Source organism: Equus caballus, chromosome 31, assembly GCF_041296265.1.
Source record: "Equus caballus isolate H_3958 breed thoroughbred chromosome 31, TB-T2T, whole genome shotgun sequence".
In the NCBI taxonomy this organism is placed as follows: domain Eukaryota; kingdom Metazoa; phylum Chordata; class Mammalia; order Perissodactyla; family Equidae; genus Equus; species Equus caballus.
In genome coordinates this window covers 6478695-6502849 of record NC_091714.1, presented here as the reverse complement: position 1 = coordinate 6502849, position 24155 = coordinate 6478695, and the positions used below count along the sequence as shown (strand labels likewise).

The 24155-nt window shown below is 37.2% G+C and overlaps 2 protein-coding genes across 9 annotated transcripts in view; one reads left to right on the top strand and one right to left on the bottom strand.

The window, feature by feature from the left end:
- Positions 1-8997, bottom strand: part of PRKN (parkin RBR E3 ubiquitin protein ligase) — a 1205440-nt gene extending 1196443 nt beyond the window's left edge. For 2 of the 8 annotated variants that reach the window (XM_070256479.1, XM_070256480.1), the window contains exon 1: positions 8781-8924. Coding sequence is in view for 2 of the 8 variants with exons in the window: in XM_005608125.4 (XP_005608182.2) it covers positions 8800-8806 (7 nt within the window). In the remaining 6 variants the exon portion in view is untranslated. Of the gene's footprint in view, positions 1-1056; positions 1232-8780 lie in introns of all 8 variants that reach the window. The other 6 variants (XM_070256477.1, XM_005608125.4, XM_005608126.4 and 3 more) reach the window with 6 other exon arrangements.
- PACRG (parkin coregulated) overlaps positions 8684-24155 on the top strand; it is a 459179-nt gene continuing 443707 nt past the window's right edge. Inside the window, exon 1 of the mRNA XM_001500379.6 lies at positions 8684-9526. Within this exon, the coding sequence (XP_001500429.4) occupies positions 9371-9526 (156 nt within the window). The 5' untranslated portion in view covers positions 8684-9370. The remainder of the gene's footprint in view (positions 9527-24155) is intronic.

The window sequence follows — 24155 nt, the reverse complement described above, 5'->3', positions numbered from 1 at the left end:
TTCGTTACAGCAAAAGTAGGAAACTAACACAGTGACTAACTGAGCCGTGCCTCAAAAGTGTCTAATATTACTGAAAAAAGGTAGTGAAATTGTGGTGCTAATGTGTGTTTTCCAGAAAACACTCCTTTTACAACCAGGACATGAAATTACTCGATGCTACCACTAGTAGTTTGTTTGATGTAATTTTTCACAAAAGTATAATCAGTTCTACAAATATTACAATGGTGATACATTTGTCCTATCCTTAAGATTGTGTTTATAACATTTATTGCATTTCTGTATTTGCAAACTATTATATACTTAATGTTGAAGATCTGAAAAACACAGCAAACCACAATGCAAAAAAATCCCACAATCCAAAGATAACGATTTTGGGGTAAGATAATAAACTTCCTGAAATTTTTACACATATAAATGGCATCTAATGCTATCTAGTTTTCAGTTATGGTAACTAAGCTCCTACATTAATAGTTAAAAAAAATCTTTCTTAACTATTAAAGAATTCACACATATTTATTAGTCTTAGTTCATTAATGTTAATCACTCTTTTATCATTGCTTGAGGACAAAAAAAAACTACATCACCACCAGAAGCCAGACCTCAAATGACATCACCACCCCTTCTCTAACTTTACCAGCATAATTTGCATTCTATTGGGCATAAAATGATTAAATTGCCTGCAGAAGCCAGAAGGCATTTTTCAAACAAATTTATACACGAAGAATTGTGACAACCACGACTGGATCCAATAGAGAAGTTCCTTAGATGTTAGCCCCAAATAAAAACTATTTCAGAACTTCTTCCTTACCCCCAAAATAGAGTTATAAAATGTGCTGCAGTACCCAGTAATTGCCAGGGTATAAAGGCAAGCATATACACCTAGTGTAAAACTCCAGTATCATACACTGAGAATAGGATTATTTGGTGACTTCCTTGAAATCAAGCTGATGGAAAAAAAAAATCAATACATTTGATAGAAAGTTTGCACGTAGTGAGAAATCACAGTTGCTACAGACGTACACAAAAATGGACAAGAAAGAAGGAAGAGGGGCCGACCCGGTAACGTAGCAGTTAAGGTTCACATGCTCCACTTCAGCCAGCCCAGGTTCGTGGGTTCAAATCCTAGGTGCAGACCTACACACCGCTCATCAAGCCATGCTGTGGCGGCAGCCCACATACAAAAATAGAGGAAGATTGGCACAGATGTTAGCTCAGGGACAATCTTCCTCACCTAAAAAAAAAGAAAGAAAGAAAGAAGAAAACTCTAGAGAGACCCACAATAAAGGAAGAAATCACCCTACCTACCACTGGCAGGGCATTTCAGCAATTCCTAAATGAACAAGAATGGGAAGGAAATACGAGAGCTCCACTATATACTATTTTCTGTTTGCATCATATAATTAGGTCTAAATTGACGACATGGTAAAACACATACAATTCCTATCGGATACTATTAATTCAGGCATCTTCATTTAAAAACATCTTTAGATACTGTCACACAGAAAGACCCAAACTTGGTGAATGGCTACTGATTAGGGCAGTCTACATTTGTGGTCAGCAGCTCAGATAAGCGACAGCTCACAGAATGCTGCCTCAGGTGTGCTACAGTCTGTACCTCTCACTACCGGAGGACAGCCCAGAGAGCTGGAGAGGACAAGCCAGAGTTCAAGGGTAGAGAGAAGCATGCTAGAGCAAGAATTCTTCCTCTTAAATCATTAGTTCTCCAGGCAGTAGACCTAACTGTTGCCGGATCCTCCAGCCAACCCAAAGTCTTCACTCGCCAAAACTCTGGCTCAGGGAAAAAAATTTCATCAGGACCAGATTCCTTTGAAAGCAAAATACATAAGCTGCAGCTACAAATAGTTTTACTGCCAACAGCTCCCTGATGGGGGAGCCATGGTGGCTCCCCGTCTGTCTGCTGAGTCAGGCCACTCCCTTCACGACCCCCAGAAACACTTTACAACCAACAGTCAAGCCCTGTAGAAACCTGAGCGGAAGCAAGGCAAGAGCTCACCTCTTAATTATTCAGACGACAGCTGCTCCTGGAAGCAGAAGAAGGAATGTTAAAATCCCAGCTTCTGAGAAAGTCAAGGAATGTGGGGAAGAACAAAAAAGGGAAGAGAAAAGGCAGAGTGCAGGTGGATGCTAAAACCACAGGTTGGTCTCAGAACCACAGACATTACAAACTCTCAGTCCTATTTCCCTGAGTTATTAACACAGACGGAGTTTCAGGGGTCTACTTCCTATCTTTCCACATTCTGGAAACTGGATCTACCCTAATAAGAAACTTAAAAAATCACTATGTAGTTACAAATGACTTCATCTCAGGTCATCCTTATTTATGCACTGAAAATCCAAAAACATTTACTAATAGCAATAACTGGTGTGTCTATCAATTATATAAATAAATAACGAAAATGTCCCAATTGGAATACCAATATTAGTTTCCTAATCACTATTTTTTTCCTAATTTGATGAGGGTGGGGGTGGGGATTTGATGGAGAGGTAAGGTTGCTATATATTGTACACAGAGATTTTTCTCTTCCAACGTTATGGACTCTAATGTTACTTTTTATGGAGGACCATATTCAAGTCTTACAGTAAAAGTGAATTGGAGAAATCATCAAGAACACATCAATACTCGTAAAATGACAAATATTTGTCCAAGGATGGTCTCAATACATAGCCAGGCATATAAGTTACCCAGATATTACAAAGGAAGCAACTGTACTCTGCACCATTCCAGGTCATTCAGCAGCTCTAGCTATGACAACACTGTTCTCTCCATTTAGAAAACAAAGTATAAATAGAAACCTAAGCATCATGTGCCAGTAGCAGAGGAGACACAAATTATTTTTGAAACACAAATAAATGTAAAACTTTAGTAACATGAAAAAAAAGTGTGCCTGTCCATGAGAGACAGTAATACATTCTATAAAAATAAGAATTAAAAAAAATATGGCCCTTGATCAGAGATGAGTTAATGACATCTGAGACTAATGTCACCATTCCCACTCCACGACCGTCCTACCGCTCTCAGTGGAAGATCACCTCCCACTTGAGAGAAAAAAGAAGCCATTAATGGGTACCTGGACTTCTTAGCAGTATTGTATTACACTATGGCTCTCCATTACAGCCAGAGACGTCTTTCTAAAACATAATGGGTTCATAAGGCTCTTCTATAAACAATGGTTCAATTCCTCCTCGCCACCAAATTAGAAGCCACTCTCCTGGACATTGCTCCCATATGGTGCCCTTCTAGTCTGGGGCCAGCCTACTCCTCTGGCCTTGGCCTCACTACATGCCCTTCGTTCCATTCTTCCCTCTCCTCTCCATGCCTCAGCTCATGTCTCTCCCTCCATCTAGAATGTTGCCTTCATCTACATAATTCCCACGTGTCCTTCAGGGTAACTCAGATGGCTCCTCTGGAAACAGAGGAGCTCAGGCTCTATTCGCTGCCCTCTCCAGGGCTTCCCTGTATAAATACATCATGGTACTTACCATTTAGGATTGCAATCTTTATTCTTCTGTACACCTTCTACCCTATGAGCAAGGATCTGACAAATCGTAGTTGCTAAAATCTGGGTTGATTTTAAAGGAGGAGCTAACTGCTTCAGATTGAGAAGTGTAAGAGGTGACACACAGGTCACTTCATATAATGAAGAAAACGTCATATAATGTTGGTGTCATTTGAAATGGATCTTGAAGGATGAATAGAAGTGTCCATGTGTACTACAGAGAGGAAGGGCATTTAAATCTAAGAGAATAACATTCAAAAGAAAAGAGACATGAACAATCATTTGTGTGTGTCAGTGTGTGTGTTTTCCTATCTACACTTGTCTTTCTAACTGCTCTGCTTCTGTTGGGGAGAGGGTGGAATCCTTACCCCAAACATATGTCTTATCAGTCCAACTAGATCACAGACTCATCTGGGAGAAACACCCTCTTATATTTCTCTGTGTCCCTTCCCACAGGCGATATATACACACACCACCCACCTGGATGCGCCCTCCCACCACCCAGTACCACCTGATCCAGTACCTTAGGAAGAATTGACCCTGAAGTCATTAGTATGAATTGAAATACTTATTGATCTAAGGAAGAAAGTTTTCTATTTAGTGAAAACAGATGTTTGAACCAGCCTGGTGGAAGTCCCCCATAATTAGGACACTTAGGACTGGGGGAAATAGTCATCTTACTGCAATTCCTTTTAACCAAGATCCTCTCCTACAGGGTGAAATAAACAAGCCAGGAAGGTGAGCTGCAACATAAATCAGCGGCTGTCACATAAATCTCTTTCTTTAATACTACAAAACCTAAGAGAGAAACCATTCAGATTACTACAAAGAAACATTTAAAATGAGCTCATTAAATGCAAATTAAAACAGAAACACTGAATAAGCACTGGGCCACAATTAAAGCCTGAAGAAACAGCAGGTAGGAAACAATTTCCATTGATCAAAGAACTAAGAGCTACCCGAATAAAGTATTCTACACTGTAACTGCTTTCATGAATATGAAGCATTTCCAAGTAAAGAGAACTTTTTTTTTTTGCATTTTTCAAAGAAGCTTTGGAGGTAGAAATGGATTTGCATATCTTAATACAAAGTACTTTCATTGTATCATTTTCAAGCAACGAAGCTATGAGGTTTCAAAAAAATGCAGACTTCAAAAAAAATCCTTAGAAAGAGTTCCAAAATTGAAAAGGGCGTAAGGTCATCATTTTAGAGCCTTTGGCCCCAAAGAAGAACTGTACATAATTACATGAAATCTTCTACACCAAAATTTAGTAGAATTTCTTTGTGACACAATTGTATCTCATCATCAACAGAAGCTTTTCGAGCCTACCCCGGGTACTTAGACAAGGGGTTACTTTTCATCTAAAATTATTGAAATGGCAGGGCAAGTAGCAGTACATAGTATATTCAACTAGAAATATAAACTCTAAGACTGTAAAATTCACCACATACAAGCTTTAAAACAAATATGTAGATTTGTGGGCAAATAATAAAGTCAGACTGTACTTTCCTGATGGCAGGGGATTTTTTCCTGTTTTATTCACTGGTGTGTCCCTGGCACCTGGAGCAGTAGCAGGCACACAGTAGGTGCTCAATTTATTGGATCTGCTTTTGTGAAAATAAAGCACCATAAAATGAAAAGTGGGAGGGTTTTTTCTTTGTGAATTCATTTTAAAAACTAAAATATATTGTTCTTTTATCTATCAGAAAGGCAAAAGTAAAAATATTTTTTGGTACACAGTGGGGAAATGGGCACGCTTATAAACACTCTCAGGAGGGCAGGGCCACCAAGGACAGTTGTACAACTTGTACACTGCCCAAAGGCACTAAACCTAGGGTGAGGCTGAGGAGGAGAGGGGAAACCCAGGAAGTGTTCTGCTGGGGAAAGCTGAGTCAGTCCTGGGGAGGACGTCTTTTTGTAATTTTTCAGTCCCAGGGGCAGGGCAGCTCTTTGCTACTTTGTTGTGGTAGACATGACTACATAATAGGGTAATTTATTTTAGAACAATTTGTAAATACCTAGCAATAACAAAAATCTACAAACCCTTCCACTAATATATCCACCCAGGCGCCGTCTCCAAGGCCTAGTGGTTAAGTTTGGCATGCTTTGTTTCGGCGGCCTGGGTTTGGTTCCCGGGCATGGACCTACACCATTCAGCAGCAGCCATGCTGTAGCAACAACCCACATACAAGTAGAGGAAGATTGGCACAGGTGTTAGCTCAAGGTGACTCTTCCTCAGCAAAAAAAAAGCCAAAATAAAATAAAATATCCACCCAGAAATAGTAATAAGATTTTTACTTTACATATATGCTTACACATGTACATAAAATGATACGGACACATACATTCCTGATGATAGCAATTGTCTGTAAACATCCTGAATGCTAATTTATTGGAGAGTGCTTGCATAATTTGTGTACATCCATAAAATAAAAGACTAGGAATTACTGTGTGGTGGATCTGTACACACAGATATGTAAGTTTTATAAGAGACGTTCAGTTAAACAAGGTACAAGAGAGATTATGTTCTGAGCATTTTTTTAAAAAAAATTCAATCAAAAATCTTTTTAAAGAATAAGACATTGAATTTGAATTTCAATACTGGCAACACTGTTAAATGCATATATCCATGCACTTTAATATCTGATACTACTCAAATACCTAACCCAGTTCTGTAGGATGTTTAGAATATACCATAAAGATCGCTACTAAAATTCAATTTTAAACACAAAGAATTGCTAATTTTAAAAAAGGGAGAAATAAATTTTAACAGAGGTGCCCCAAATTACATTTTTCTAAGCTGAATTTTCTGAAGCTTTTCTATTCTGCTTTATGTTATTGTGGAGTCCTTGTCCATACGTCTCACAAAGTCATAGTTTTTCACAGACTTCAATTAGATTATGTTTCTGTAGCTGTCTGGGTCAGGACATTTAACATATCAATCATAATCCAAGTGGGAAATGTAAGTGCTTCTGAAACAGTCTTTGTGCCAAGAAGGAATCCTGGGTTTTAAGAAAGTAAAAGGAAGGTAATTTTATTGGGAGTGAGATACAGTCAATTCCCTTTGGTCCTATTCTACCAAGAAATCCATTTTTTGTTTTTCCTCAAAAGTGATCGAAGATTCAAATAAAGTGGAAGAGTTTACCATTTGCATTAAAGAGGGTATAGCATTTAAAGAGAGCACAGGTTCTGAGAGGCACAGATGTCTTTAACAGAAAAAAACTGTCCCCAGATATATATTTATATTATATTACATAACTGGGGAGAGATTATAATGCCTTTCCTGGCTCCAAAGCTCAGTCACAGAAACAAGAAACTCACCACTCTAAGACATCCCTTCAATTGCTTCCACTTTCACTAACCTTTAGCACTGTTCAACACAACAAGTCCAAAATCGGCAATTAATATTTTTATTAAAATAGGCCCACCAACAGAATCAGGCAATACAACCAGTTGTATAAAATAATGTATTGCACATTGTCCACATGGTTTTTATATGTAAGGTACTTTTCTTGGGAGGGGGCATGGATTTAATTATTTATGTTGTAATACACATTTATTTGCACTATGTAAAATGATAGCTGGAGTAGGAGAAAGACAGCCTTTTAAGATCTATCTTATATGCTCCACGTCATTACCAGATTTTATCTAATCGTCAGATCCAAAGATCATACTCTTCCTTCTTATGTCCCTAAATCCCAAATAAAAACTAAACTTCTTAAACATATTTCATCCTAATAAGTTATTTATTTAATCATTTATTACATAATTAGAATTATGATGATTTTTAGATCTTAAGTTCCTGTCTTCTTTACACAGCTTTACCATAAATTTGTTCCTTTTAAAATGATTCATGCACTACATTAACTTGAATTAAAATAAGATTTGTGCAGTTGTCTTTAAAACAAGGTACAGACCATTTTTTCCTATAAAATACTGATAGCATGGATTTTGAAAAAGTTCTTCTACTTGGTTTTCTGGTTCAGTTCAGATTTGTGTTTACAAGTGGATCTTGCATAACTGTTACATAAAAAGGATCAAAAGATTCATAAATATTTATAATTTTTATTAACCCGACCAATTTCAAAAGTCATTCACCAAAAGTTATACCATGCTAGAAAGGTAAGAAAAGTTGGACATCTTTAGATTTTATCATTGCTGCAAAGACAGTGTCAGGTAACTGGCACCGATTCTCCCAGTGATAGGTAGAATGTTTTACATTTTAACATTAATTTCATAAACAAAAGACTTAAGACGTGTTTATCAGTGCATACAAATTTAACATATTTTTAAAATCTACCTCTCATCTTTCTGGACAAATCACATCTGATTTCAGATGTACTTGTAATCAAGTGTTTTGTAAGTGGCGCCCATTGCGAATAATCCTAAAATAAACTCACCAAATCTTCAACGCATAATCTAAAGCACGTCTCTGTCATAATAAACTCTAATTTTCAGAGATAATCCCTAAAATAACTTTTTGTTTAACAACTGGGAAGAGAGGAACTTTGCTAATCTTACACATCACAGTATTTATAAACAATTCTAATAGTCACTCCCAAAGCTGTCTTCACAAAAATGCACCTAAAGTCATTTTGTGTGTGAAAAAAATATATATTTTTGAGTAATGAATTAATTCACTATGCAAAAGTTTAACCCTTGCTATTATTCACTCTTAATTTTGCTTTCATCTCAGACCTTCCACGAGAGATTTTAAAAGGAAAAATCCCAGGGAGCAAGAAGTTTAAATCCACCTGCAGGAATTTCTTTCGAGCTCAACCGTCCTCAGCAGGTACCTTCCATTAGAGTTAAGGCTTTGCTAGGGTTTCCCTTAAGGAGTCCTACAGACAGTGGGTCCCAATCTGTCCTAAACTGGAAAGGCAGCTATCAAGGCTCCCCGAAGGATGGAAATCGGGGCGGACAGGAGGGGCCTTCCCACGGACCCCCACAGGTCTGAGCCGACAGTGCACTCGCGGTGGGATCGCGGGACTCCGGCTCTACCCTGGGGGGGCGCACCCCAGGATCCCTCGCCAAGTTGTCTTCAGTGGGAAGCCTGTCCCACCAGGGGCGGGGGGGGGGCTTAGAACACACACAGATTCTCCTGGACCACGGGACGCCGGCGGCGCGGGCTGAGGACGGCGCGGACACTGCCACCCTGTCTATCACTGACAGTTGGCACTGGCAGGCACCCTGGGGTCCCCGTCGGCCGAGGCCCAGCGTGGCACCACAGCTGGGCGCGGGGCGGCGCAGAGAGGCTGTACCTTGCAGGCACCCACGTACCGATCATGCTCACTGGGCAGGTGGAGGCTGCCGGACAGGCAGGGGACTACGAGGGCACCGACGCCCACCCACGCCTTTCAAGAGCGGCGCTCCGGGACTAAATCCTCCAGAATTCCCCTCCCCGTGCCCCCGCCGTCAGAATGCGCACGCGCAGACGGCGCACAGCCCGGGGCCTTCTGGGAGTCGTAGTTTTAATGCGTAGTTTCTCCTCACCCCGCCCGCTTCCCGCCGCCTGCTGCCCTTCCGGCTTAAGGCCCAGGAAACTTACGTCACGGGGGGTGGGACCACTCGGCCGCCGTGTTGACGCGTCTCTTAGCAACGGGGAGGCTTACCTTTGGAAGCTTGTTGCAGCTCTAGCCACGGTCCAGCCCTCTTCCCGCCCCTCCCCTCCCCTCAACTCCCTTCACCTAGGAGCTGACAAACATCTGGATCAACCTGGGCACTACGAGGGGATTGAAGTTCTACCATTAACGCGCCTGTTTACATTTTTTCCCGACCTCCTTCTCACATCCGTAAAACCCACTGATTCTTTTACTACACGTTTTATGAGAACAAGACATTTTCTAGGAAGATGGTGGCAGAAAAAGAGACCCTGAGCTTAAACAAATGCCTAGACAAGATGCCGAAGAGGACCAAGCTGCTGGCACAACAGCCGCTCCCGGTGCACCAGCCTCACTCCCTGGTTTCTGAGGGCTTCACAGTCAAAGCCATGATGAAAAACTCAGTCGTAAGTGATCTTCCTAAACTGAATGCACTCGCTCCGAATCAGAGTGTAGAGGTTGGCTGGCCCTAGGATGGATTTTGAGACCATGTCCTGGGTGGTCTTTGCCAAAAATGGCAATTACTCAGCCAGTAGCAGACGGTGCCCAACAGAGTGTGGAGGTCCAGGCTAGGTTGTTAGAAAGGATCTTGGGCAGGTAATGTACTATGCCTGTTTATAAGCACCTTCCTAATAACTCATGGTTTCTAGACCACCCCAAATTACTCTTAAGCTATTTACACAAAGAAGAAAGATCCCCTTTAGAAAGATTCCTAAACTAGCCCATTCAGCAAAGGGCCTTTTAGAAAGTGAGTTCATAAAGTGGGTTCATAGAAATCATAAACTCTCTTGCAGAATTTTACGTGTGCTGATGTACAGCTGGAAACATAAACTCATTAAATAATCTACAATAAGAAATCTCATCAATTCAACCTAGGAAATTTTAGTATATCCTAGCATTTACTCTAAGGACACTTTTTCACAAAATGAAAACAGCATGCTAGTGTACTGAACAACACCTGAATATGAAGTCTATTTCCAGATAGACCTTTTAAATGATTAATTTTAAACAACCTAAGCTTCAGTTCAAATATCTCTGTCTACTAATACAATTCGTATTTCATTTCTATTTTTTTGTGGTAGTAAAAAGAAAATATTCTCAGTATTATTAGGGGAAAAAAGGTTTAAATTGTACACAAATATTTTAGCTACATGCATGACAGGTTTAGGAAAAAAGCCAAACCAGCTTTAAATTTGGTAGGCTAAACCAGGTTTTACCACTGAGTAAGCACCTGTCTGGGAATCGATATTAAATAATAAATGCAGCTTTCAAATTTGTATAATTTACACTCTGGGAGGATCTGACTTATTGTATAGGAACTCATTATGTTAAATGAATAGTGTTGCTTTCCAGTGTCACATTATTTGTTTTACATAAATGTTGCAAACCTAATACCTTCTTTCTAAACCACATCCTTAAAACACATGAATGAAACAGATTGCTTCTAGACCACTAGGCCAGATTCCCATGTTGCTACACAAAATGATATTCTGGTTGTTGGAATGTGTCAGGTAATTTAAAGTAGCTAAAATTTTTGGAAGTAGACTAAAACTTCTGCTTGTTATAACTGCAGTCTTTGTGCATGTATTTCCTGTGAATAGATGGTCATGGGACCCAAGATAACTCAGGTACCAGCAATACAGTATGCCATAACCTTAAAGCTAATTGTTTGCTTTTCTTCTAAACAATCTTTGTGATTATAATTTTAGTGATTTTTTCAAACACTTGTAAAAAATTGGTCAGATTCTTTACCTTTTTTTCTATACCTATGTTCATAATAATATTTATTTTTCCAAAACATAGCCTTATACCTAAAATCATAATTCTGGTAAATCAAATATTTCAGTATTACCAAATGTAACAAATATGCTTAGAGGACTCAAAAAACCCATTGATTATGAAGCAGCTTTCTTATAAACAACTTATTTGAGATAAATTATCTTCTTATTTCCATATTTTTAAGGAAAATCTCTTAGTGTAATACCTATGTCTCCATGGGATCCTCAAAACAGGATGAGTCATTCTTTCACTTCATTTAGCGGAAATCATAATTGTTAGATGCAAACATTATTCATCCATTCGTTCATGCATTCAATCAACAACAGCTATTTTTCTTTTGGTGAAACTAAGAATTTGCTAAGCACAGTTTTGGGGTTTGGGGATCAGCAAAATAAAGTCCCTGCCCTTAATACTCCAATGAAAACCAACAACAACAACACTAGAGTCTTGACAAAAGAAAGATAAACAATACTGTGTATGCAAAGTAACTTCAGTTGTACAGGAAATAAGACCTTTCATTTTCATATCCAGTATTTGCATTTCACTGTTTCTGTCTTCAATGGTATAAACCTTTCGGTGTTATAAAGTCAAAATACCCCTCTTTCTTAAGGTTGATTTCCGTTCAGAAAATAATATGCCAATCTCCAACTCATCTTAATTGCAACCCCTTGTTCCAGAAGCCAACCCCTAAGCCATTTTTCTAGTACTTGGATTTGCCTTCAGTTCCTTCTTTCCAAAACTTGCTAATTAAATGTCACCATTCCAGTGCCCCTCCACAAAAGACATATAGGACTATACCCTGAGGAGTTGTATGGAGACTCCCAATGTTTCTTTGAGAGTGCTGTTGTCATATAAGTGTACAAACTTCATCATAAAAAGATTTGATCAGATGGGCTATGCAAGCAGAAATCTTTATTTAAACAGTCATAATCTACATATGAGAATGGAAAATTAATTACAAAATAATGATACATGTAAATGGCTAGTTTTTTTAAATCTCAACATCAAATGTTGTTCTTAAATAGTAAGCAGTTCCTTTACTTCCTGGAAATTGTTGTTGTGTTCCGTAATGGAAACAAGCGTTGACACAAATTCTGAAATCAGAGAATAGTATTCAAATTTATATCGTTATAATGTTTGACTAAAAAGAGTGATAGGAGATACAGAGTTTGAAGAGTTCATAGTTCCTTTTCCCTTTTTTGCAGTATGTTTGTAGTATGATAGAGCCCATAACCAGAAACCCGTAGCCCAGTGCTGTATTAGCTTCATCTCAACAGACAGTAGATGCTTTCTGTGCTAATCTATCTTATCATAAAGCAAGTTTGAACATGGACCCAAGGTTATGATGATAGAAAAGTTGACTTCAACTTAAGGTTTATATCATAGCTTTCCTTTTCAATGGACTATAGATTTTTTTTATGCTCAAAGCTTATGGGAATGGGAGAAATAATTCTATAATATTACTTTACTTATATAGAAACTTTTATACTTATCAATCATATATTCATTCAACACATTGTGGTAATGGTCAATATTTATAAATTATATATTATGATATTGATTTGGCTGCTTTAACAGAGACCAAATAACAATAGCTTAACTAAGATGGAATTTGTTTCCTTCATATGTACAAATCCAGGTTTGTAGGTTATCCAGGAGGTTGGGCACTGCTTCCAGGTGAGATAGGTCCAGGGACATAGGAGCCTTGTATATTCTTACTTTGTATCCTGTAGGATGATGCTATGGGTCAACGTGACCTCACCACCACCAGGATCAAATCCCTATCCTCAGGAAGGAGGAAAGTGGAAGCAGAGGGCTTCCTTTTATGGACATGACCCAAAACACAGCATCCCACTTTCACTCACATCCCACTGGCCAAATTTAGTCACAGGCCTTTATTTTCCCTCTTAGCAAAAGCTTGCAAAAGATTGACCCTTGCAACAACTCCAGACCCTCATATCTGTTCCATCAGGAAACAGGCTAAGAAAGTTATGTAGTTCCAAAAGAGCATAGCCTGCAGCACCTACTTCATGCAGGAGGAGAGAAAAATGGGTAAGGAGCAACCTGCAAGAGGAGGCAGGAAAACTGGAGAGCAAGTAGCTTCCTTAGAAGACCATGTCCCACAAGTTGCACTCATCACTTGTGCTCAAATCCATTGCCAACACTGTCTATGGCCGCATCCAGTTGGAGGAGCGGCTGAGAAATGTGGTCTCTGACTGGTAGCTCTGCATCCCACTAAAACTTAAAGTGTTTTATTACTATAATAAAGGGACAAAGGGAAACTGGGGGTTGATTAGAAGTGTGCCACCAGTGCTAAATATTGCTAGTGAAGGAAAGGAGATAGACAAGTAAAATAATTACAGTACAAATAAATACACATCTATAGTAAAGCTTGCAAATACCAACTCTTCGTACAATGGAAATACTAGTGATGAAAGGACCAAGTGACAATAACCTGATTGAGGCCCTCATCACCATTTGTCCAGGTTTTTACAACATCGTCCAAGCTGGTCTCTAGACTCCAGCCACCGATTGGTTGATTGCCTCAATTAACTATCAGTACTGTTACACTCGTCTTTCCAGTACCAAGTTCTCCTCTTATCACTGCTGGAAGCTTTTGGAGCTCTTCAATTCTTACAGAAAAAAATCATGGTACCTCCGCAGAACTGACAAGGCCTCTGTGATCTCACCCCATTCTGTAGTTTTAATTTCATCTCCCGCTATTCTCATTCGCCAAATTAAACTGTAACGCTTCATTATTGACTTTGCTTACGCTGTACCCTTTGCTCGAATGCCCTTCTCCTTACATATCTGCACACACGCAACTCCTTCCGTCACTAGGAAACAAATATCTACTGATCATCATGCCAAGCACTGTTTTCTGTGCTGGGAATTGAGCAGTCCGGAAGAGGCAGAACGCATGTCCCAAGCTGCTTATTTATTTGCTTACGGCTGAATTGCCGGCTGTTTCAAGGTGGCTTCCCTAATTCTCCCCCTTTGTCAACCAAGATGCAAGCCGATCCTATGTTCATTGCTTTCTACTGTGTATTGTGGTTATTTCTGCTCGTGGGTTATCTCCTCATGTAAATTCTCTGCGAGGGCAGAATCTAATTCAGTTTTTCATCCCAACCAGTCCCTAACAGTGTACTCGGTATATGATGAATGAAAGAAAGCAATTCTACCGTTTCTTCTTATCTCATCATCTCCCTCTTTCTTGTTGCTGTAATTGTTACCTATTTCTACTTTGAACTTCTTTTAACCACCCTCCTCCAATGTAGGAACCAAGAAGATCCCTTTAAAACTCAGCCAGATCCTGACGTGGCTCACCTCAAACCCTCCGGTGGCTGCTCATCTTACTCAGAGTAAAAGCTGAAGTTCTTCCACTAGCCCTATGTAATCCAACTGCCATTCTTCTTTATGCATATCTCTTAGTACTTTCTCCCTCCCTAATTCTGTTCCATCCACAATAGCTTCGCGGCGGTTCCATGAATGCACCAATTGCATGGCTTCCTTCTGACCTTTGCCCTTCCTGTTCCCTCTGCCGGAAATGCATTTCCCCCTTCCTATCACCCTCTCTTGAGCCTTCATATTTTTCTTCAAACATTAACTTTTCAGTGAGGCCTTCCCTGACTATTTAAAATTTCGACCTCTTAATAAGCCCCTTCACCCCTGCTCCAGCATGCCCATCTTCTTTCCCCATTTTGTATCTTTCTGTAGTTATTTATCACTCTCTAATATTAACTCAGTTTGTCCTGTGTCTTCTTCCACTACAGAGTAAGCTCTGTGAGGGCAGGAAAGTATTACACTTTCGCTCACTGCTGTGTCTTCAGTTCTAGAAAAGTTCCTGGCACCTAGTAGGTGCTACTTTTCTTTTGTCAAATGAATTAATGAACGACCATGTTTTATACTGTAATTAGACAATCATCTTTGAATTAGCAGCTTCAAGAAAAAGCTAATGGTGTTACATAAATACAAAATGTAAGAATGAGAATAATTTACCAAAGTTTTATGCCATATTTTAATTGGTTTCTTATAAAAGTTATGCATGCTCATTGTAAAATTTTAAAGTGGTTTGGTTTAGAATAGCTTTTTCCCATCTCAGATTATGGGAAGAATTTTAACTTTTTTTCCCTAGTCCTCTTATAATTTCAATATTTTATTGTAAAGCTTTGCTTCATCTTAATTCATTTTGGTTTAAGAAGTGAGGTAGAAATTTTGATTTTTTTTCCAAATGGCCAGAAGGTTGTTGCATTACCTTTTACATGTAGTTAAACTAAGTTATATAAAATATCTTCCTATTTAACGTAAATGATCTATCAGTGCTATATATATATTAATCATTGTAGCTTTATATATGCTTTAATATACGATAGGGCTAGTCATCTCTATTCCAATTGGCTTTCCAAGAAATTCTGTGAGGACGCAGGGCAGTCTATTATTTTTTTCCATTTAGCATACAAATCTCAGACAATTTAATGTTTTGTTGTGGTGGTTTCTGCACACTTATTAAATGGCAGACCAAAGAATGGAACCTACGTTTCTAGATTTTTGTGACTCAGATCAGTCCTCTCTTGATCACCTTTTTTTTAGACTTTGGTTGATGCATGATATGCAAATAGAAAATGCACATATGGTAAATGTAGCTCTTGACGAATATTAAACGACACACTGGTGTAGCCAGCACCCAGATCAAAAAAACATTACCAACACTGCTGAACCCTCACGAGCCCTTTCCAGTCACCGCCCATCACATGCCTAAGCTGAACTTATCCTGACTTCTGTTAACAGATTTGTCCCTACAAGTTTGTAGTTGTTTTGCGTCTGTCTTCTGGGATCACCATTGTATTTGTGAGATTCACCCACATTACTGCCTATGATTGTAGCTGTTCATACTCATTCCTGTATAGTGTTTTCGTGTGGGAACATAGCATAATTTACTCATCCATTCCTCTGTTGATGAGTATTTGTGTGAGTTCTAGGTTAAGACTGTTAGCAATAGCACTACTAGGAAAATTCTAGTACTTTTTTTGGAGAACATATGGAAGAATGTCCAGGGATAGATACATGGGAATTGCTGGGTTCTAGGGTATGCATATGTTTGCTTGAGTAAATACATCAGAACCATTTTTCAAATTGATTTTTCAAATTTAAACTCCTACCAGCTCTATATGGAGTTCCATTTGCCCTGGAGTCTCACCAATAATTGCTGTTTTCTTCATTTTGCATTTTAGATGTTCTAGTGGGTTTATAATGTCATCTCCTTGTGGATTTAATAGTCATTTTTATTGTGGCTAATGAAGTTAAAAACTTTTTTACGTACTTATTGGCCATTTGGTCATCTTCTTTTATGAAGTGGCTTTTCAAGGCTTTTGCCTGTTCTTCTCTTGGCTTGATTAAGCTTGTTTATTTGTAGTACTTTTTATTTTTCATAGTCTATTCTAAATGATATAAGGCATTTGTCAAATATGTATATTGCAAGCATAGTTTCCCACTCTGTGAGTGTCCTTTCCATTCCCTTAATGATCACTTTCATCCTTTCTTTTTGAAATATACACCGTGTGGGAAAAAAATTATCTCAAACATTTTATTTATGTTTTTATGTATAATGCGTTCCTCAACCAATTTCAATAGTCTCACAATGAAATACATATGCATTAAAACACAAGGCTTTTAAAATAAACTGCAGTAATCAGAAACAAAGTAGAACAAACAATAGTGAAACAACAAAATAAAATGTAATTAAAGTAGAAAGCCTAAGTAAAGAAAAGGAGAATCAATTTTGCCATTCATAAGGGTCAATATATTGATTGATGTTCACATTTCATTCTGAGCTCTTGGCATCTGTCGCTGAAAGGGGAACATTACGTATACACTTTTCGTTATCACAAAAGAGGTAACCTATCCATCGCTATAGGGAATTCAAGCTTTCTCTGCACTGAGTTCTCAGAGAAATGGATCATGCAGCACTTTAAATACATGCAACACACCATATCTACTTTTTTATTTCTTACAAGAAATACAGTAGCAAATTTCATCCATAAAAGATTTCAGTAAGCGTCAAGTAGGCGATATTAAAATGTATCTTGAGGAATTGGATTTTGCATGAGATTAAATTGACAGAGTACATGTATGTAGACTTCGGGTGGCCCAATTTGATCCAAGGACAGAATTCACAATGCCTACAGGAGAGTGTAGACTGTATATTTTTTAGCTCTGGTTTTAGTTCATTTTATGACAGGAGCAAGATGGCTGCTGTTTTATAAGGTGTGAGAAAGGAAATGTGTGATGCTTTAAGAACACAGAGCTGAATGACCTGAAAGAGGCTAGGTCTTGGCAGGTTTCCCAGAGGGAATCTTGTTTGGTGAAATATAAAAGATGAAGGGGACCAAGGAGAAGAGTTAGAGGCAGTGGGCAGTGGTTCAGAGACAAGAGAGACGAGGCTTTCTGCTCATTCAGTTTTCAATCTTTATTTTCTGCTTTTTTTGCCAAAAATAGTGATGTCATAAATTCTATTCATTATACGCAAGTTTAAAATTATTTAAATTATACTTATTTTTATAGGATATATATAAGCAAAATATATGTGTACTTTATGAAAAGTATATATATGTACATATATACATCTTTGTATAGCTTGCATATTTAGTTTGTATTGTGTGTAGTTATAATACCTTATACGAAGTTTTATGGATTCCTTCTAACATGCTAGTATTTTACATGTCATTACAAACTCCTCATAAGCATTTAAAAGACTTCATAAAATTCTATCCTCTGAATATACCATCATTTACTTAATCATTCTCCCAGGTTGATTTCGATTTTTTGCTGTTATACATAGTGTTGAAATGAATGTTTTTAATTTTTTTTTTTTTGGAGGAAGATTAGCCCTGAGCTAACATCTGTTGCCAATCCTCCTCTTTTTGCTGAGGAAGACTGGCCCTGAGCTAACATCTATGCCCATCTTCCTCTACTTTATATGTGCGACGCCTGCCACAGCATGGCTTGCCAAGCAGTGCCATGTACGCACCTGGGATCCGAACCAGCGAACCCCGGGCTGCCAAAGTGGAACGTGCTCACTTAACCACTGCACCACGGGGCTGGCCCCGAAATGAATATTTTTATATAAATTTTGTCTTCTGTATTTTAAAGTACCTCTTTGACATATAATTTCTGAAGTAGAATTACTGAGTCAAAGATCTTAAGAAACTGAAGACTCCAATGAAGGTTTGATTTACATGGCCTCCTGCGATGCTGGTCTGTGCCTGCCCTCCTCTCTCCTTGTGGCCTGAGGCACTAGGCCTGGGGCTTCTGACACTTCAGGCCCTGCCTGCCATCCCCCTCCCCACCTGCTGCATGTGGAGGGGATCAATACCTCAGCATCTCTGACCTGTTCCTGATACATTTTGGAAATGGGTTGGAGACATCTAAGGCTGCGGTTCTCAGGTTGCAAATTGGAATCACCTGGGGAGCTTAAAAAATACCGATTCCTAGCTTCCATCCTCCAAGCAGGCCCCAATTCTTTTTTTTATATTATAATTATACATAATACTCAGAGATATTTGAGAGGAATTTTTGACCAATGTAACACAATTTTAATATTATAACTGTAATATGTTTATAAACTGGGGAGGCCAATCTCTCCTAATTCATATCCATAAATGTTAACTTTACCAGTTTAATCTTCCAGATGACCTTTTAATAATATGCAAAACTGAAACATCCCTTTGCAATTGTAATGACCATATGAACCACTTGGAAGAAAAATTGTCACGTTTTAATGGTGTCTTCACTTGTAATATGTTTTATCACTTCATGTTTGTAGGCATATGTCTTCCTAATAAGTATATTTATTTTTACTTTATATCCAGTCCCTTTAAATCTAATGTTCCCTTTGAATCTCATATGTTTTATTTTAATTGTGTTTTTCCAAATTTTGAAAAATGTAAATATACAAATAGGTATAGAAAATAGTAAAATAGGCTGTGTTCATCTAGAATGATCTATAGCTCTATTCGTTTTCCATCCCTCCATCCTTCCATCCCCAGAGGTAACTAAAATCCTAGAGTTTATGTATGTCATTCCAAAATATATGCAGTGCATATATATATATCTATATCTATATATATATATAATAGAGTTTGTCAAATTTATTTCCAAATTAATATATACGTATTTATACCATTACCAATAGATAATGAGAATTCTTATTTCCCAAAACCTAATCATCATTTGGCAACATCAGACTAAAAATCATGCCAATCAGAAGGGTATGAAATGGTATCTTGTTTTAATTTTGGTTTTCTCTGATAACCAGTGATGTATTTTCTTTTCATACTTAATCATATAAGTTTCTTCCTCTGTGGTGTGCTTACTCTTAACATTTGCCCGTTTTCGTATTAGACTGTCTGCCTTTTCTTATTGTTATATAGATTTTTTTATATATTCTGAATATGAGTATATTCTGCATATGGACCTCACATATTTTCTCCTAGTCTGTGACTTGTCATTATACTTTTTTTTGCATATTCTTTGATGCACAGAAATTTTAAGTTTAATTTTAACTATTTATATTTATCAAATTCTCCCATTATGGTTTGTGTATTTTGTGCCTAGTTTCAGAAATGTTTTTGATCCTGATATCTTAAGTTTTCTTGCATATGTTTTCTTCTTATAATGTTCACAAATAGATTATTAATTATTCAGTCACTAATTCATTTTTTAAGATGAGATAAGGCTTTGATTTGATCTATTCCATATCCAGTACCATTTATGAATAGTATCTTGGAACTCTCTATTCTGCCCTATTAGTCTATTTATGTATCTCTGAGCCAGCATCACACTGTCTTAATTGTTGTAGCTTTATAAATCTTGATATTTGGTAAGGTGAGTTCTCCAAATTTGTTTTCATCTTCTTTGATATTCTTGGTCTCTTACTATTTATAGGGATTTTAAGATAAGTGGTCGAGTTTCATGACAATCTCTTTCGGGGTTTTAATTAGAATTATATTGAGTGTACAGGATAATTTGGGGACAGTTGCAATCTATTCTTAATTTGCTAAGGGTTTTTTAAAAAATTGTGAGTCATGTTGAATTTTATCAAAGACACTTTCTGTATCTAATGAAATGATCATGAGATTTTTCTCCTTCACTTTGTTAATATTAACATAATGTTAATATCATCTGATATTCTAATGTTAATTCATCCTTACATTCTTATGCATGATTTAATCACGATGTGTTTAGCTTAAAAAACAAGTATAAATTATTGATATATCTTTCATTTATCAGGGAGCAAAATCCTTCCCAGTAACCCACCACAAACCCTTTATATCTTATCACCAAATCTGGGTATTAATGCTAAGGTAGTTGCTTAGTCAACTCTGGCTGCATAACAAAATACCACAGACAGGGAGGCTGAAACAACACAAATTCATTTCTCACAGTTCTGGAGGCTGGAAAGTCCAAGATCAAGGTGCCGACCTATTCAGTTGTTGGTGAGTGCTCCCAGCCTGGAGAAGGTCCGACTGCGACTTCTTGTTGTGTCCTCAACTTCCGTTCCTCCATGCATGCACGCAGACTCTTACTCTCTTTATAAAGCTGCTAATCCCGTCCTAAAGGCCCCACCCTCAGAACCTAATTTAACCCTAATTACCTCCCAAAGGCCCCATCTCCAAACACCATTACCTTGGCTGTTAGGGCTTGGACATGTAAGTTTTGAGGGACACAAACATTTCAGTGCATAACAGGTGGGGAAATGAGATTGCTAGGTTTGGGTCATCCTTTGGGACTGGAGGAGGCACCTATCTTCCTGTAGTTCTTTGCTGCTAGAGCAAAATAATGTTTGTATAAACTAAAATTAAAACTTTAGAAAGAAAATCAAATATGTGTACTACACTTTGATTCTGAAAAAAAGAATTTATTAGATTTTAATATGTTTTTGTTTTAATATTGTGCTTTTGAACAATTATTTTCATTATAAAGGGGAAAAGTTTTTATATAGAGTTTTAAGAAAATATCTAAAAGAGGAAAAAAAATCAAATCCCTTTCACTACAGTTAATTATTCTTGAATTATCCTCCAAAATCATCACTGCATGGTTTTTGTGTAAAACTGGAGTCATATCATACATATATTGTTAATATATTTTAAATTTTACTATCTTTCATTGTATTCGAATTGCTAGTTTATTAATTTTTTTCTTGATTGGACTTACTTATGGTTTGTTTTCCTCTTTTTGTTTCTCTCTTCATATACTGTCTCCTGAATCTATATACTAATTCTTCTGATTTTGATAACAAATTTCTTATTTCTACTTTTACATACTATTTTCTTTCTCTTGTTCTATCTTTTTTAAAAAGAAAAGAGAAGCACACTGAGGTTTATTACACAGGGTGACCGCTGACTTTATAGGACCTAAGAAGTGAGGCAAGAGACATTTATGTTTAATATTTGGGATCCAAGAAATGAAATTCTAAAGCATGTGTAAAGTAATTCAATTGGTCTGTGGTAGAGAAGAAGTGAAGAAGTGTTATGTTCAGGGAGATTTATTTTTAGGTTTTCCATATACATGCAAGAATCATAGCCTAAACAAAAACTTAAGATATCATTATCATGAATTTGCTTCTTTACCAAAGTTACTGTCATTTAGGAAAAAGTATGTGAATTGATTATATTAGAAAGAATAATTGTGTTGTATAAAAAATAATTTTTATTTTAGAATTATCCTACTAAACCAATTTAAGTCAAAGTCATTGATGTGGCATAGGCTAGAGAAAGTAAGCCTAGAAAAAATATGATTAGATAATAAATGCCACATAAAATAATGAGTAGAAGATAGATCATGGCTAACTACCTTCCTTTTGTGCTTTTTGTTTAGAAGACAATCCGCAGAGAAATATGTTTCACAGATTGTCTGTTCTAAAGTATCTATGAATAAACAGTCCCTGAGACAGACATTAAAGATTTACCAAGTCTTCTGTGCCTTGTATTTTGTATTTAAAACAAAAACAGTTATTTTACATGATAAAATTATAACTTCATTTCAAAATTAAGTAAAATGACACACTGTTAAATGTTTTCACATGAACATGAAATATTTTTTGAATTTAGGAATAAATAATGAAAATGTTTTAGAAGAAGTTCATCAAATATAGCATTTATAAGATAAAGCGTGAAGTATAAATGGCCAATGTCTTATAATTCTTTGTCCCTGCACCCCTCAATACTTTTCAGTGTTCTAGATATTGGAGATGCTCACTTGTGTTTCTTGTTTGTTTAATCCTAACTTATTTTGTGAAAGTAATTCAACTGTGAATGTCCATCTACACCTGTCTTTCATTTCTTTCATATTAATTACTTATGGAAAAAATCTAGAAGACTGATTGATGAAGAACTTCCTTATAGATAAAAAGACCCTTCTCTAGATCACATTTGGGTTTCTATTTATAGGAGTAGAAGCTAATTTGATTGAGTTGAACCTTGTCAACTCTTGATACTTCAATAAAAATGACAGAAATGGTGTTTTAGATTAGGACCCACTAAACAAAAAGAATCAAAAACCTTGGAAGGATCTCAAAAGTATGAATCAGCATCATGTATTGGGTATATTAGACGTGATTGAAATACCTCCAGTGACTTATATAGTACAAACACCAAGGTTTATCCAGAAGTAGTGCTGGCAAACCCAGAATCAACTGGATTGACTCAGCCAGGGTAGGACTTAAAGTGACAGAGTCCTGAGAGACAGTTAGGATTCAGCAGAGGCAAATGTTTGAGTCAGAACCCAAACCTATGGTTCCAAAGTGAACCAAGATTCAGCCTAAAAGAGATTAGTAACTGGAGACTGGAGCCTCAGAGAAGCCAAAAAGATACTTCAAACCCTTAGCCTCCTGTTAGGAGAAGCACAAGCTAGTATCAGCCTCCGGGAAGGATGGAGAGCATTCTGGAGTACAGATGTTAAGCAGGCTAAAAAATTATGTCTACAACCAGGCTTAGATCAGCAAGTTCAGTTACATTTCAACTTTTACTATTTTGTGAAATAATCGGTTCAACTTTGTTAATTTGACTGTGTTTCATAACCACAGAGCTCAGCTCTATCCCTGTTCAGTCACCAGTCACTCACAAATAATAATAAGTGAAATTTGTCAGGAAGGAAAGTGGGTTGGATTAATGTGATGTGTGCACCATGTTGATAGGTAAAGTTGTAGAGAATGGATTATTAGGGCTTATCAGTCCCCATCCTATATCTGCTGCCACTCCCCCAGACCACACTCCTTCATTTCTACCACTTTTAACCATCCATGTTTCCGTGTGCCTCTTTGTAATTCCTCCCTCTCTCTCCTTCTCCAGTCTCCAGTTAACCGATGACCTGCTTTCTGGCACTATGGAGGAGTTTGCACTTTCTAGAATTTTATGTAAATGGAATTATACAGAATATACTCTGTTTTTTCTCTGGCTTCTTTTTCACTCAGCATTATTATTTTGAGATGCATCCACGCTGTTTCGTGTATCGATACTTCATTCCCTTTAATTGCTAGAAGTATTCCATTGGTATGAATATAGCACAATTTGTTTACCCACTCACTGTTGGCGGACATTTGAGTTGTTTCCAGTATATGGCCATTAAAAACAGCTGCTATGAACTTTGGTCAAAAGTGTAACCTGTATCACTGTGTGCAACACCTTTATTATAATCTGAAAACTTCCATCATTGATTTATATATGGCATTAAATATACAGTTATTATATGTGCTTTATTGAAGTATTGTTAATTAGATTATGAAAACAAAGTTTTTATAATTTTCTCCATTAAATGTATTTATGTTCGCATTCACTTTCTCCCTTGTAGATTACCCAACATATATTAATGTTTAGAATTTCTCATTGAGAACTATGGTAGTTAGTACTTTAACATTTTCCTTCATTTGTTGAGATTTATTTGTTCCTTGTACATAAAACTCAATTCTATGTCTGCCTTCATTTGTTTTCTTTCAAAGATTTCTTAGGAATCCTTCACATTTTATAAGGAACCATAAATTTATTTCAGCCTAGGGCCAACAGCTAGCTTTCCTGCTGACCTCGATGGATATATGCAATTTAGTCAGTGAATTTTGAAAATTTGAACGATAGCACATTAAACTGGAATAATGAACCAATAAAAATTTTTATAGTGTTCAGGAAAATTATTTCTTAGACATTCATACTGTCATTTTATTCATTAAAATTATTCTAGGATCATAAGTTAGACCATGTATTCCTA